General features: G+C 38.1%; 2 protein-coding genes across 14 annotated transcripts in view; one reads left to right on the top strand and one right to left on the bottom strand.

The window, feature by feature from the left end:
* Positions 1 to 17,252, bottom strand: part of SH3D19 (SH3 domain containing 19) — a 210,695-nt gene that overhangs the window by 103,373 nt on the left and 90,070 nt on the right. For 10 of the 13 annotated variants that reach the window (XM_064383821.1, XM_064383823.1, XM_064383818.1 and 7 more), the window contains one exon: positions 16,069 to 16,108. In XM_064383821.1, coding sequence (XP_064239891.1) covers positions 16,069 to 16,108 — 40 coding nt within the window. Of the gene's footprint in view, positions 1 to 16,068; positions 16,109 to 16,189; positions 16,452 to 17,252 lie in introns of those variants that run through there. The other 3 variants (XM_012470043.2, XM_064383825.1, XM_064383826.1) reach the window with 3 other exon arrangements.
* Positions 767 to 8,157, top strand: LOC105729347 (PHD finger-like domain-containing protein 5A). The gene is made up of 2 exons (XM_064384076.1): positions 767 to 771; positions 7,779 to 8,157. Exons 1-2 carry the CDS (start codon positions 767 to 769, stop codon positions 8,155 to 8,157), a joined length of 384 nt encoding a protein of 127 aa, XP_064240146.1.

The raw sequence follows: 17,252 nt of genomic DNA, 5'->3' as shown, positions 1-17,252 counted from the left end.
GGTTTTTTGTTTTTGTTTTTGCCTTTTGTTGACGAAAGAAGACAAAACAATAAAGGCTTCTATTACTCACTGGCATAGATCTGATGTCAGTGTTCATAAGACAAGCAATACATTTCCCTCTTCACACTACGTATTATATGGCATGGCTTTTGTTTCTCCATAAATACTGTAAAGTACTACCCTACTCTATTTTCTTAATATATTCATGGCATCCTAATCTATGTGGAAATAAATTCTAGAATCAAGGCTATAGTTTCAATAGTCCTAAAACCAACATGAATATGTTAGGTATGTGACTTTCATTTCTAAATTACAGTATTGTCATTATTTCTTCTAATAGCATTGCATTGTCTTGTGAAGTTAAAACAACTGAACCCCTTTAAACTGGAATTAAATCAAAGGGGTTTTTATTATGAGCACACAAAGGTATCTTGGGAATGTGTACGAACAGGAAGTGCAGCTAAATTTCGGGCAGTGCTGGGAAACAAGGCAGCTTCTCGTGCACACTCTCCTTCTTCCTCACTTTCTCTCTGAGACATCATCTCTGCTTCAGTTTTCGCAGTCTTCTTCACTTGAACTCCCTGCTTGTTCGCTGGCATACCTGGCCAGGGTTCATTAGCATGCATATCCTACCAAGCCCAAATCTAAATAACTTTAAAGCTCCAGAAACCAGGGCTCTCAGCAGTATGTCTTTTAGTTTAAATTTTCAAGAGAAAAAACATGATCAGCACACCTTATAGGACAGAGTTCTATCAGCTACGGCCAAATGGGGTAGGGCCATGTGGAAACCTGGCCATAGGTACCTTTCCTTCAGCTGAGATTGGAGGCTTGGGAGGCAGTTCTCAGGGATGCAGGTGGTTGCACTTCAACAACCACCACTGCTTGAGATAAGATTTAGCAGTAGTGCATCACTACCTCATCGTTCAAAGCTATGGGAAAAAACTAAACACTGAAATGTAGGCTTACAGAATCTGCAAGAAGAACATTACAGGAGTTGTTTCCAGACTGATTAGTAAAAGCTCTGAAACCCAAGGCCATCAGGAAGTATCCTAACAGTTTATCATACTTTTTCCATTAGCTATTTTACTTCTGAGTGACCTATCTTTTCCTACTTAGAGTGAGAGGGCAAATAAGACATCCTATATTCAGAATGAGAGGATGTTAGGTTATGCTCAAAGAAATGCAATGAACTTCCCCAAAGAAAGGTGATCACTGTGTGGAAAAATCAATACTAGTGAAAAGAGAGGACCAAATCTCTATCTTTTCTTCAGGTAGCCAAAGTAATATTCTCCCACTATGTCAGAGGCCTGTGGGATTACTCAAAAGTTCCTATCAACCCCAGACTTTACCAGTTCATACAAAGCAGGCATGTGTAACAGTGTGCTTATCCAAGCCCGAAGGGATAGCACAAGTGTGTAAGAGCAAATACCGCCTGGATCAAGGTGTTTATGCAGATGCTGGCTTATGTTCCTTCACAGAATCCCATCATGACCACACACCCTGGTTTGAGTTGAGAGAATCCTTTAGGACATAAATAATGCAATCGTAATTTCTTATGACAAAACTAACAAATATCAAACTGATATGTCAGAAAGAACTTCTTGGTTACAGAGACTTGAACAGTCCTGACCTTGAAAAGCAGAGTAACACTGAAAATCATTTCCAAGTGGGTTTAGTCTGCTTAACTGAGGTCCAAAGCAACTGTGATAATCAATTTTATGTGTCAACTTGGCTAAGCTACAGTCTCCAGTTATTTAATCAAACACTAATTTACATGTTGCTATAAAGGCATTATGTCAGTGTGATTAAAGTCCACCAGTTGATTTTAAGTGTGGAGATTATCCTACAAAATCTGTGTGGGTCTGATTTAATCAGTTGAAAAGCCTTAAGAGCAGAGCTGAGGCTTCCCTAATGAAAAGAAATTCCACCTACGGATAGCAGATTCACTCTGTGGATGAGAGTTCCAGCCTGCCCTTCTTCCTGGTGGCCTGCCTTACGAAATTCTGACTTGCCTATGTCAGCCCCAACAATTACATAAATATTTCCCTGCAATAAATCTCTCTCTCTCTCTTTTTTTTTTTCAGATGGAGTTTTGCTCTTGTTGCCCAGGCTGGAGTGCAATGGTGCAATCTCAGTTCACTGCAACCTCCACCTCCCAGGTTCAAGCAATTCTCCTGCCTCAGCCTCCCAAGTAGCTGGGATTACAGGCATGTAACACCATGCCTGGCTAACTTTGTATTTTTAGTAGAGACAGAGTTTCTTCATGTTGGTCAGGTTGGTCTTGAACTCCTGACCTCAGGTGATCCGCCCACCTCAGCCTCCCAAAGTGCTGGGATTACAGGTGTGTGCCACTGCGCCCTGCCCCAGTAAATCTTTTAATATACATCTCCTACTGGTTCTGTTTCTCTGGTTGAACCCTGGCTGATACAGCAACTAAATAATTATAATAACCCCAAGAGACAGGTACTGTAATTAGCTCCACTTATAGATGAGGAAACTGAGATAAAGAAAGATTAAGAAACTTGCCCAAGGGAACCCAGCTTCAAAGTGGTGAGGCTGGAATTCTAACCCAGTCAGCCTGATGCCCGGACCTAAGTACTTCACACACTATTCCACAGCTTCTCTGAGTGGTTCTACAATACAGGCAGAACCTAAACAGCTGAAAAAGTATTCATTATTTTTCTTTCTTTCTTTTTTTTGACAGAGTCTCACTCTGTCACCTAAGCTGGAGTGCAGTGGTGTGATCTCAGCTCACTGTAACTTCTGTCTCCTGAGTTCAAGCGATCCTCCTACCTCAGCCTCCTGAGTAGCTGGGATTATAGGTGCACACTGCCACACCCAGCTAATTTTTTGTATTTTTTGTAGACATGGAGTTTCACCATGTTGGCTAGGCTGGTCCCGAACTCCTGACTGCAAGTGATCTGCCCACCTTGGCCTCCCAAAGTGTTGGGATTACAGGCATGAGCCACTGCACTCGGCTTGAAAAAGTATTTCTTAAAAATCATTTTGGATTGCCCTAAAAAGCCTCCAAACTTGGGCATGACCTGAGAGTATTTTTTTAAATTCATTTTGTATCATCCTAAAAGTTGCCCAAATTCAAGCACAAACAGTCCAGATTTCAAATACAGGCTTAAGAGTTATGCACTGGTGTCTGCCTTGAATCTGGGTGATCTGACTCCTGAATGCCTTCAGAAAGGCCTCTGAAAAGCTCTGAGCATACACATTTCCAGAGGCTGTGGATTAGTACAGACCTCCTTTGGAAACTACTCTTTTGGGAATTGAAATAAAAATAACAGAAATGGGTTAACAAATCTGAGCATTTTAACATAAAAATATGAGTTAAATTGGAAGAAACAATATTCTTAGTGGACACCTTCTCGGACAGAGTTCTATCAGCTGTGGCTAAATGGTGTAGGACCATTTTCTTCTGGTTCATCCATAAACAACACAGGGAAAGGGAAGAACTTCAAAGAATGTTACAGACATAAGAATGCAACTCTTCATTAAGACAATTTCATAGTATATATGAAAAGTCTTAAAATGTTCATCTATTTTTTATTCCATTATTTCTACTGCCAGGAATTTATCACAAGGAGATAATCAGTGATGGTCCATAAAAATACAGGTGTAAGAATCTGATTACAGGATTATTTGTAATAGTAAAATCTAGAAATAACTTAAATGTCTGATAATAGAAAAATAAAGTTTGGTATACTTACCTGATGGAATACCATGAAAATCATGTTATGGGAAAATGTTCATAAACTATTGTTTTGTGAAAAGAAACTTATATATACCATCCCAGTATGTTTTAAAGTACACCAAGCATGCACAAAACAAAGACTGAACCACCCATATACTGATAGCAATTATCATTACTATTAGTGATTTTAATTTTTCCCTTTTCTTTTTTAATAGGCATGTATTATTTTGTAGTAACAAAATTTAACTGTTTGTTGTTTTTGTTTTTTATTCCTGAAATTGGGTCTTGCTCTGTCACCCAGGCTGGAGTATAGATCACAGCTTACTGCAGCCTTGAGACCTCCCGGGCTTAACCAACCCTCTTACCTCAGTGGTTGGAGTTTCTCTTCAGAATCTGTAACCAAGAGAAACTACTGTGCAATAGATAGTGATAAACTTTAAGTCCTGCCTGTCATTTCTTAATGACATCCCTGAACTGCCTGTACAAGGCAGTGTGCCAGGGAAAACATTATCTTGAGGAAACAGGTTTATAGTTGAGGGAATGTTTGTATTTTAGACACAATGTTACTCTGAAGCCTTCAAACAATCGATACTTTCCTTCCATTCTTTTATTTTTTTTAATTAACAAAGGATACTGATTCTCAGTCCTCCTGTCCAAAAGGAAGGAAGGTCACAAACAAGTCCTTTAGGATTCCTGCCTTACTTTTTCTGCATTTAGAAGTGTTGCAAAAGAGCCAGCTTGCTCAGTCTGCATCTCTGGAAAGATGGCCTATAACTAAAATGAGATTAGAAGTGGCAAAAACTTACCACAAAGGCAGAAATGAATGCTCTGATTTATTATGCAGAGGAGCTGCTAATCAACAAAGATGCTCCCAACTCCGAAATTGAATTCTTGGGACCAGGCCTGATTTCTGGTTTCAGGAAAGGGTTTTACTTTTTTTTTTTTTTTTTTTTTTTTAAGACAGAGTCTCACTCTGTCATTTAGGCTGGAGTGCAGTGGCACAATCTCAGCTCACTGCAACCTCTGCCTCCTGGGTTCAAGCGATTCTTTTGCCTCAGCCTCCTGACTAGCTGGGATTACAGGCACGCACCACCACGCCCGGCTAATTTTTGTATTTTTAGTAGAGACAGGGTTTCACCATGTTGGTCAGACTGGTCTCGAACTCCTGACCTTGTGATCTGCCTGCCTCGGCCTCCCAAAGTGCTTGGGTTACAGGTGTGAGCCACTGTGCCTGGCCAGGATTTTACCTTTAAGGACAAGACTGAATTTCAATCAATGGCAGTTTACTTTTAATGAGATGGGAGGTGATTGAGCCAATGAATGACTGTTCAGCAATTCTATCCTAAGATTTTTCCAGAAATTAGCTAGTACACTTCTGTGATGTACAGTCCTAATCAATACATTTGAAGAATGTGATGTATGCTGTGTTCAATAAGGGAAAATATTTGAATAAAAATTTAAAGTCCACTTGCACAAGGGTATTTATTAGTTGGAGTAAAACCATAACCTAAGGACAGATTGAGAGCCACAAAGATGTATACAAATTTCACTTGATTACAGGCTATTTAACAGAGTTTTGTAGAACTGTATAAATAACTACTTCTAAATTATACTGCAGAAAGGTAAATAACTAATATAAAATATGACTCTAAGGAAAAAAGAGGAAAGAATTAGGATGAAAAAATTTAAAGGCCAGGAGTTCCATGTGCCCTGGACTGCTGAGAAATGGGTGGCCAACATGCCCATCCTGAGAAAAAGTAATAAACACAGGACCAGCTGCTGTTCCAAAGTTAACTGCCTGCTGATAGTTTAATTTGAAACAACTTCAGAAAAGCCCACACTAAGTACTATGGCAGTGGTAGGCCAGCCAATAAAACTTTTCAATTACCCAACTGATACACCATATAAATGCTTAATTTTCATTCTCATCACACTAGGGGGAAATGCTAAAGTCACATTTCTGAAAACTACAACAAAACAACACTGTGTGTGTGTGAGGAGTGTGTGTGTGTGTGTGTGTGTGTGTGTTTTCTCTGTAGGACCTCAAAAAAATGTTAATAGTCCTTTCACATCTTCCTTTGCAAAAGAATTTCCTGCCCACAAAATCTGTATGCATTTAAATGTTTCACCTTGTTTATGGCATTACAGATGCTGCAGCAAAAGTAATGTTCTCTTATAGCTTAGAAAACATAATGCCAGAAAGTAATTACACACAGCTATAGTTTATAGAGGTACAGGCATCAAAACACATGGTCAGGGAAACGCTACAGAATTACAGAATTAAACTAAGCCCAACAGAGTATGGTATTTTAATAGACATATTTAGAAAAGAGAACAGCTAAAACAAGTTAAATCTTTTGCTTTTAGCTAATCTATTTAAACCACAATATGACGATGGTAAAATGTCAAAATAAAATCCTCAACATCTTCATAAGATCAACAACAGGATACCAACGCAGAGAACCAAGACCCTTTTAAATTTTTAATGATACAGTGATTGCTATGAGTTTTAACATCAGCAACTATTAACTGAGTGTACTAAACCATGTGCTACAAATACTCTGCATGTTGAGTTTGAGTCTCTCCCTGTGCTGGGTGACATTTCAGGCCACATTATGGGGAGGGAAGTTGTAATGGGCCCTAGAGAACTTGGAACAGTACCAAACCACCATGAAGCTATCTGACATTTGGGAAGAAAACAGACACACACGGCATATAAAATTTAAAAACCTAAAGTAAGTCAGGCGCAGTGGCTCACGCCTGTAGTCCCCGGACTTTGGGAGGCTAAGGCGGGCGGATCACCTGAGGTTGGGAGTTCAAGACCAGCCTGACCAACATGGAGAAACTCCGTCTCTACTAAAAATACAAAATTAGCTGGGTATGGTGGCACATGCCTGTAATCCCAGCTACTCAGGAGGCTGACACAGGAGAACCTCTTGAACCCAGGAGGACCCGGGAGGCAAAGGTTGTGGTGAGCTGAGATCATGCCACTGCACTCCAGCCTGGGTAACAAGAGCAAACCTCCATCTCAAAAAAAAAAAGAAACAAACAAACAACACACTTAACTGTGAATGAAAACCAAAACTAAAAAATCTATCTTAGAAGAACAATAAAGGTTTTCCTACACATCTATACACAAAGATATGAACATAAAGATATTTATTGCAACATCATTTCTAACTGCAATGAATTGGAAACAACCTAAATGCTATCAATAAAGGACTGGTTAAATGAATTATAATAAGGTTACACTGGAAAATTTTATGCAGTAGTTAAAAAAATAATGAAGTGGAAACTGACATGGTAATACTTTCTAAATAATTGAAAAAGGCAAATTGACAAAAATACACATATGTATACAAACAGATATACAAACACATACAAGCATACATACTATACATAAACACATGCATATAACCTCATTTATTCTAAATATTATTTAAATATATGCTATATATATGCATAGAAAGCAGACTAGGATAGACACTGAACCACCACTCTTAAGTCATCTGCAGGATAAAGGTAGATACTACATGTTTCTGTACTATTAAAAAATGTTTTCATGTGTTATTCGTAGAACTCTTAAGTGCCAAAAAAGAGACAAAAATTTGCAGAGCAATACAAGATACTTCCAGTAAAAGAAGACATGAGCGCAAGACTATGAGTAGAGGTAAAATCTGAACAGCGTTTAATCATTTTTTTCTGAACATTCTTGACTATTTCTTCCTTTTGTCTCCTTAAAAAGAATTCACTCAATTTTATGCTCATGTCCTATAAAAACATCATTATCAGAGGCATAGGATTCAAGGTCTCTTGATAGCCTTTTAAAAAAAATATATGAAAATATGCAGAGGTTTTTGTTTGTTTGTTTGTTTGAGGTAGGGTCTCACTCTGTCATGAAGGCTGGGATGCAGTAGTGTGATCATAGTTCACCACAGCTGCAAACTCTTGGGCTCAAGCAATCCTCCCACCTGAGCCTTCCAAGCAGCTAGGACTACAGTCATTAGCCACCATGCCCAGCTAATTTCCAGGGATTTAAAAGAGTATAGATAATATTGCAAATCCTATCACTTAGCTTAAGAAATAAAGCAGTAGTCCGGCGGCCAGCTTCGTTGGGAACTAAGGTTAAACATCATCCTGATTTGATCTTTTGCCGCAAGCAGGCTGGTGTTGCCATCGGAAGACTGTGTGAAAAATGTGATGGCAAGTGTGTGATTTGTGACTCCTATGTGCATCCCTGCACTCTGGTGCGCATATGTGATGAGTGTAACTATGGATCTTACCAGGGGCGCTGTGTGATCTGTGGAGGCCCTGGGGTCTCTGATGCCTATTATTGTAAGGAGTGTACCATCCAGGAGAAAGATAGAGATGGCTGCCCAAAGATTGTTAATTTGGGGAGCTCTAAGACAGATCTCTTCTATGAACGCAAAAAATATGGCTTCAAGAAGAGGTGATTGGTCGGTGGCCCCTTCTTTTCCCCCACATCAAGCTGCTGCAGCTACCAGAAAAGATGTCTACTACCAGCAGAAAGGGAGCAGGGCACAGAGCATCACCAGGAGTGTCTGCTAGCGTACTGGCAGCTTGCCACTCTCCTCTCAACCAGACATGTGGTATAGATGGAAAAGGATTCTTCACAGAGCACTCTAGCACACTGTATCAGAGAAAAATTGATACATTAGTTAGTAGTGTTTCTTGAATTTGAGAAGAAAAGATCTTCTCTCCATATTGATATGTTCTTCCACAACCAAGATCTTCTAAAAAGAAATAATATTTTAGTCTTCTGCTTGAAGAGTGACTGTGAAGCTATGCCCAGTGAAAAACTTGTTCCTGCAGCAGCTCTGGTGGCAACTGTCATTGAGGAAACTTCGGTGTGTGGTGGGAAGCTATCGGAACAAGAAATGTAGGCATTTACTCTTTAAACACTTGTGCTGGTGTTATGTTATTTCCTTCTTAGAAATTGGAAACCTTTTCTGTTGCTATTATATTAATAAAGTTGGTGTTTATTTTCTGGTTAAAAAAAAAAAGAAAGAAAGCAGTTAAGATACACTTGAAGCTCCCTGTGGATCCTTTCCTGGCCCATTCATTTGATAATTAATATCCTAATTTCACTGTTTATCACTTCCATACATCTCTCTATACTTTTAGTACCTATATGTAGTCAGTCATAAAAAATATACAACAATGTACTGTTTGTGTTTTGCCTGTGGTCCCTGTTGGTAACAACTCTCCTGCTGTTATGTGAAAGCACCTGGAGACCATATGCAAATGAACATGGCTGAGTTCCTGTAAAATTTTACTTACAAAATGGTGGCAGGCCAGATTCGACCCATTTGCTGACCTTTGCTTTATATAAATGGATTTATACTATGTCTATCCTTCTACAACTTGCTTTTTGTCATCCAAAATTATGTTTCTAAGATTTATCCATGTTGTCACATGCTACGTATCTTTAATTCAAACAGGGTTACTCTGAACTGACAAAGATTCTGAACGTTCTCCTAGTCCCATCTGTGTACTTCCTTGTAAAATCCAGTTTTGGCAAAGAACCGTGGTAGGTCAGTTTAGCAAGAAACCCCATCTTCAACATCAGATTACTGTCAACATCTGATCAGGTTCAATTCCCGGTCCCCGTCCCCCCGCCACTGTGATGTCTAATCACCCTGGTCTGTCTTCAGCAAGAACCCTCTTAGGTCATTTTAGCCAGAGTCCCCTTTACCTCCAATGTTTCCTCTCAGTAATTTTCTACCCACTGACCTCCACACCCTGCTCCTTTACTATAAATTCCTACTTGCCCATGAGTTGAGCCCTACCTATCTCCCCCACTGCAAAATCCCATTGCAGTTGTTCCTATACCTATCATGATGGTCCTGAATAAAGTTTTCCTTACAGTTGTACCAAATGACATACTCTCATATGGGTACTTGGCATTTTCAGTCTTTGAGATTTCTGTGCCAATTCCATGGACGTGAAATGGTATCTCATTATCATGTTAGTGCACATCTTAAAATCCTAGCAAGGTGAAGAATCTTTTCACATATTACCTGGCTACTTAGGTTTCATCTTTTATGTGTTCCCTACAAATATTCTACTGACTGTTTGTCTTTTTCTTCCTTATGTGTAGTTTTTATTTATCCTGGATACTAACCTTTGCCACATATGTGCACTGCACAGTCATGACTTCCCATTTCACATGCTTTTTATGTATTCATGTACATAAATTTTTAACTTTCACACAGTCAAAGTTACCAGTCTTTTTATTCATGGTTTTTATTTGTTGAACCTTGTTTAAGAACAAACTACCTACCCCAAATTCATAAAGATATTCTTATACATTTCTTTAAAATGTTTCCATTTTACCTCTTTACTTTCCTATCTTTAGATTTTTATCTCATGTCATAAATAAAATTCCATGTAGATTAAAAATATGGATAATCAGTTGTTCCAGCACCATCTGTTGACATATTCACTTTCCCTCCCTGATCGGTATTGTTGTTTCTATCATTATCACATGACACAGAACTCTATGGATTCATCTATGTCTGTGGGCTCTGTAGTCTGTTTCAGCAACCTATTTCTATGTTTGCTGACAAAAAACTGTCTTAATTACTTACAAAAGTCCACCTCTCCTCTTTGATCTTCAAAACTGCCTTGGTTAGACTTGCTCTTCCTTATAAATTTTAGAATCACTTTGCTGAATTTCCATTTTCGTACTTCTATGATTTTCAGTGAAATTTCATTTAATTTTCTGAATGGATATCAAAGGGGATTATGACAGGTGGTTGTAAGAAGGCTTTAGGGAGGCCAAGATTCAAACGACAATTTTTGAGAAATAGATTTAAGGGTCTTTGTTTTGCTGGCTATTTTTGCGGCTGTAAATGTTTCCTTGTAGTAGGTAAAACATTTGAGATGAATTAGCTGGTAATTCAGACACCTAAGTCATTAAGATCTATTACTTAGAGCTGGTGGGGTGGTAGAATGAGCTCTTAATTTTCTATTTGTGGCACTGACTGCCATAGGGCTTAACATTCTTTATTATCTTTAGCTCCTACTTCCCTCTAATTAGTTTCCCAAACTGCCATTCCACGGTATTTTTTTCTAGATGTTATTAATAGCTATGTCTGGGAAAAGAAGTTATAAATTCAAATAAATTTTTAAATCGGTGTGTAGTATTGCTCTCACTTAGAGTTTTATAATGTACTTCAATGTGTCAAAGACTCTGAGGAGTATCACAGTAAAGAAATACGTCTAATTTTGTTTAACTCGCCATTTGACGAACTTTTCTGTATATTAACACTTATTTCTTGGCATACTGATTAACATCCTACAGAATAGAGTTCTGTGGGACATCAATTTGGGAAATGGTGTGTTTAGACTGATAAGGTTGAGACAACTTAGATATTTCTCACATGTATATAGATCAATCTGCAGCAAGCAAATCAACATCAAAACAAAGTAATCAAAAAACACCCAGGATGCCGCTTAAAAAAAGCTTAAACAGTGTTTTGTTTTGTTTTGTTTTGTTTTTGTTTGGGATCTTAGTGTTGGCCTACATGTGATAAAACTTTTCCTTTAACTTGACAAGAATTATGTTTTCCTTCTTATTTTAGTACTGAAGTGAAAGAACAGGCAGATGTCCCAGATTTATTCACCTCTTACTATGAAAGCTATAGGAGTGCTTGGCCTCTAAAAACACAAACAAGCGAAATGCATTTCTGTTATCGCTGCTGGGCTTTGAGCCCATCATTCTTGCTGCCGAGTGGCCTGAGGAGAACCAGAAAACATACCGAAATTAAATGACTTTTTGTTTATATTTTCTTCTTTCTGCTCTGTTGATGAAGCAGGTATTAATCTGCTTGATGCACTGCTGGCCTGGCGGGGTAGCCCTGCTCAGCTGAGGATGGCAGGAGAAGAACAGGTCATCGCCAGTGTCAGCAGGCACCCTGGACAGAAAACGATGGCCTTTGAAAAAACACATTTCTCCTTTCTTACAGAGCATCACTCCTTGCTGTTATAACACATATATCCAATAATACTTGTGGGCAAGCTTTTGAGAGTCAGGTTCTTACCAATTTGCAAGGGAAAAATACTGACATTTCCCTTTTTCTCCTCAAAATACCTTTGGCATTCATTTATTCAACAAACAGTTATTTATTGTTTATTGTGGGCTAGGCACTCTACTAAGTGCCAGGGTTACTAAGACCAGTAGCACAGTCCTAGAGAACTTGACAGTATAAATAACAGATTAAAGAATACTCAGAATACTTTCCAAATACCTTCAAGAGTACCACAGCACTGCCTAAAATATAACTATAAAGACTGGGAACTTCACTTTAGGGTCAATAGATTCTCAGAGATTGGGAGTCTAAGTCCACAAGAATGGATTCTCCATCAACCTGGAGACTTTTTCTTATTTTCTATTGTATCCTGAGCCAGACTAGAGACTCAAAAGAGATATTTATTGGCTATTAGTGAGCAAGGAGCTGGAGCCATCTAGAATAATGACTTAGCCATGCGTGAATCTTCTCTATTTTTATTTCCAGTGCCAACTTGTTTAGCTTTTCCTTGACAGTATTCCCTCACTGAGTAGCCCATTCCATTTTTGACCAGTTCTGTCAGAAAATTCTTCCTTATTTTGTGCAGAAACACATCCTCCTCCAAGTTCCACCCACAGAGGTGCATTCTGTCCTCTGGGACTCCCAGGAACACATACACAACAATTCTCTCCATTGTTTCTTTCTATTTTGAAATTTTCACGTCTACAAAAAAGCTGAAGTAACAGTATAAGTAACACCTATATGCCTTTCATCTATTCACCAATTATTAATAGTTTCCAATATCTGCTTCTTTATTGCTCATCCTGGGTTTTTCCCCCTGAATTGAGATTTAGATGCAAACATAAAACTTGATCACCCTTAATACTTTGGCATATATCTCCTAAGAATCACATTCTCCTGCATAATAGCATTTCTATTCTGCACCTAAAAGAGTAATATTTAATAAAATACATTTAAAATTAAATCCATGTTTAAACTCTCCCCTCCCCAACCTTTTTCAAAGTTGGGATTTTTCAGTCCTAGATTTTTTTTTTTTTATTCACATATTAGATTTGGTTGTCAATATCTCTTTGGTCTCTCTCTCACGTGCGTGCAGTGGTGCAATCTTGGCTCACTGCAACCTCCTCCTCCTGGGTTCAAGCAATTCTCCTGCCTTAGCCTCATAAGGAGCTAGGATTACAGGCATGCACCACCATGCCCAGTTAATTTTTAGTAGAGATAGGGTTGGGCATCATGTTGGCCAGGCTGGTCTCAAACTCCTGACCTGAAATGATTCACCTGCCTTGGCCTCCCAAGTGGTGGGATTACAGGCGTGAGCCACTGTGCCCGGCCTCTTTGGTCTCTTGTAATCTGGAATGGTCTCCCAGTCTCTTTTTTTTTTTTTTTGCTGGGACTACTACATAAGTGTACTGGTTATCTCATGAGTGATAATATACATCTTGATCACTTGATTTAGATGGTGACCACTAGGTCTCTCCATTGAAAAGGTAAATTTTCCCCCTTTGCAATTAAAAACTGATCTAGGGGGTGATATTTTAACAACTTTTCCCAACAACTTTTTTTTTTTTTTTTAACAGCAGCTGGTACCTTTTCATGTCTCCCAACAACTTTTTTTTTTTTTTTTTTTTTTTTGAGATGGAGTCTCACTCTGTCACCCAGGCTGGAGTGCAGTGGCATAATCTTGGCTTACTGCAGCCTCTGCCTCTTAGGTTCAAGTGAGTCTCCTGCCTCAGCTTCCCGAGTAGCTGGGACTACAGGCATGTGCCACCATGCCCGGCTAATTTTTTGTATTTTTAGTAGAGATGGGGTTTCGTCGTGTTAGCCAGGATGGGCTTGATCTCTTGACCTCGTGATCTGCCCGCCTTGGGCTCCTAAAGTGCTGGGATTACAGGTGTGAGCCACCGTGCCCAGCCTTCCCAACAACTTTTTACAGAAGTTTTAGCTGCCACTGATGATCTTTGCCTGCATCAACTATTACTTTGAGAATTACAAAATGATGATTTTCTAAATTCTGTCATTTCTTCTACATGGGATCCATTATCATCATTTTTTTAGATATTCAAATTGCCCCAAAATTTGGCCACTGAAAATCCCTTGAAGCTACCAACTGTCTTTTCAACATGACCCCATTAGTTGAGCACTTCCCAGCTTTCTATCACAACGAGAAGTCCAGGATCATCTTGCATTTTCCCCTAACCCAGATCCAGAATCCACTATTCCTCCAGTGGCCAGGGTTCCTCTTAGTAGGGAACAGCATTTATCAGGAAGAATTCTGCTAGTTTCCTCCATGTACCAGCCTCTGGGTGTTTGAAGCCAGTTATCATTTCCATCCCATGCACTTCCCCAAACTTCCACATCTAGGCTAAGTTCTCCCAGTTCCTCACACCAGTCTTCCTATGATTTAGCTTTGACTTTTCTCTTCTTTTTCATCTTTCCTGTCCCAACTCAGCTGCTATATTCTAGACCAGTGGCCCCCAACCTGACTATGCATCAGAATCACTGGGGGACTTGTTTAATACACAAATTTTGAGGATTCATTCCAGACTTATTAAATAGAATCTCTGGGGTAGGGCACAGGATTCTGTTTTTCATTTTTTTTTTAAATGTGATATCTATATAACCAATCCACTGCATACTTCGATTTTTCAAGGTCTTGTGGACCCTGAATTGAACAGAATATCAAAACTATGGTCTAGAGCTACCACTTTTAGACTGAGTAGTAAAATCCTTTCATCATAATCAAATCAGTACAGACTCTTCAGGGGAAGTAGACACAGTGACATAAGATTCTTGATTCATGGGGAATTTATGAAGAACTAAATCCTTCATACTTTTCCAAACATATTTGTAAGTCACATCCTTATCTTTTTATGTTCCACTGGTGTTTCATTCTAAGGATTTGGATTTGTGGCTATTAAAATTCATATTGCTCAGTTCAGTCCAATCTTCAGAATGTCAAAAGGTCTTAGGGATCCTGATTTTATCAAGCTAAGTATTTTTTACTCTTCCAACTTTTTGTCACCCACAGTTAAGCGTGCTGTCAAAGTCCTTTCTCTTACATTGCCTTACTTTTATTTTTAACAGATAAGACAGTGTATTGCTACGTTGCCCAGGCTAGTCTTGAACTCCTGGGCTCAAGTGATCTTCCTCTACCTCAGCCTCCCAAGTAGCTGGGATTACAGGTGTGAACCACCATGCCTGGCTGCTATTCTTTTTAAGTATCTAAAACAAAACAATCTTACAAACTGTTTAATGATTATGGTGGTAGATACATAATTGTACATGCCTGTCAAAACTAATAAGATTATACACAAAAAAGAATGTATTTTAATATATGTAAATTGTACCTGGAAAAAAAATCAGTAATATTTTAAATACCCAGCTATATTCTTCTCTCAGATTAGGTCTCACTAACATTTTGATTGACTATTTTTGCAAAATGCATTGCTGTTCTAAGTAATGAAGTTTTTATAGATTGGGTATACTAACAATTTAATGAGTACATTACTTTAACAATTCCCATAACATAAAATATAAAAAAAGGTGGTAGAATGTAGAAAAAGAAATTAATATTAGAAAAATTATAATCTTTCATAGTAGTGGGTTAAAAATATTAAATACAGCCTGTCAGTCCTGCCTACGAGAAGTTAGACAATTTTCCATCTATGCGTTTGACAAGGATTTTTTAATGTACTCAGTGTTGGAGAAATTCTAGTGAAATATCCTCAGTGAGGTTGGGAGCTTAAGGGATACAACCTTGCTGGCCACCTGAAATACCTAACAAGAACATAAAATAATCCATTTGAATATATACATATACATATAATCTAAAGGTCTAGAAAGAAATGTACCAAAATTTAAGCAATAGCCAGCCATCTCTGGCTGATGGACAGAAGTCTGGGTTTTGTTTTGTTCTGCATTTTTCATGCTTTGTATTTTTAAAATACAAAGTGAGCCTATATTAGTTTTATGATTAGGAAAACAACAATACACACTTAAAAAAATACTGGTTAAAGGGAGGGGAGGAAAATAAGTCACAAAAATAAAGAAATGAGAGTAAAATAATTGTTATAAAGATATATCTGTCACTTATAGGAATTCTCAAAATAAAACATGTTTTCCAGGTAGTCAATAGTTTTATAAGAAATTTTTATTCAGAGAATGAACAAGATTTCCCTTATGAAGCTTCTCTGAATACCACAAAAGATTCCAATAGACAGTAACTCTAAAGAGGACATTTACGTTGCCTCCAAACAACATTTTTCAAATAAAAAGCTTTATATAGAATTATTGGATAGTGTAAATTCATACCTTGAAGAACGATGTTCTGGTTTATTTCGTTCGTTGCGATCTGTGGAGAAAGAAGATGGTTACCTGTCAAAATGTTCTTTCAAAGCTCTGGAAAGAAGTTTTTAAATACCAGCTGCTATACCATGAGATTTCAAAAAGGACTGTTCAAAGGTAGTTGTGTCCTCCTAAGTATAAGGCTCTTCATCACTTTTGAGAGGATTTGCCTGACAGAAGTAGAAAAGACTCAATGAAGAACAGGCATAAAAACTTTTTCTGGTTAAAGTCATCTACTCGGAAAATGTATCCTTACATGTATTATTTCATTTTAAAAGATCTTTCCTGTGCTAAACACTTTGCTAAAACTAGAAGAGATTTAGCTAAGGAAAGAAAGCAAGGAAACTGCAAAGCCACAGATTACTCAGCTCAAAAAAATCATTCCATGAATCATGGTTGGCAGCAGCTTCTAAGGGGATGGGGAGGGGGGAAAAATGAGCAGTCAGCTACAACATCTGCAAATACTAAGACCGGTACAGCTTCACCCTTAACTATCTATCACCCAGAACATTTCAGAAGTTGGATGTTTCTCCAGTAATTAGATATAATGTGCTCTCTATGTAAAATTTTTGATTGTCACAACTGGGAAGAAGGGAGCTCTCATGGGTAGAAAGCAGGAATGTTGCTAAAGGTCCTAAATGCATAGGGCAGCCCCTTTTATCAAAAGAATTATCTCATCCAAAATGTCAGTAGTGCAAAGGTGGAGAAACCTTGCTATAGGGTAAGAAATAAGAGCACAGATGCTTGAACTTTTCAAAAGTGCTTCTCCAGACTGCTGTAAAAGGCTATTAATCAACCTTGAGACTATCATATACAAGAGAAACCACCACAAAACCCACAAGTTGTCTTTTCTAAATCTAAGTAACAATTTTTCCCCCACTATATGCTTAAGAATTAAAAATGCAGTAAAAGGCCTCAGTGTTATGCAAAAATAAACAATATAAAGCAATATACAAACTACAACATATCCTAAGCAATGATTTTAAGAAAAAAATCCTACAGAATATTATCAAAATACAGTTTTCTATAGTATCTTCTGAATTAATGCTAACAAGATAGAATTTAATGGCAAAGTAAAGATTAGGCAGGAATTCTTTTAGTTTTTCCTTAATTTTATTACTAGTAGAAGAATAAGGATTATGAAACACACT

Source organism: Aotus nancymaae, unplaced genomic scaffold (assembly GCF_030222135.1).
Source record: "Aotus nancymaae isolate 86718 unplaced genomic scaffold, 86718_ANA_hifiasm-v0.15.2.pri h1tg000033l, whole genome shotgun sequence".
Taxonomy (NCBI): Eukaryota; Metazoa; Chordata; class Mammalia; order Primates; family Aotidae; genus Aotus; species Aotus nancymaae.
Note: the sequence above shows the minus strand (reverse complement) of the source record. Positions and strands in the feature narration are given on the sequence as shown.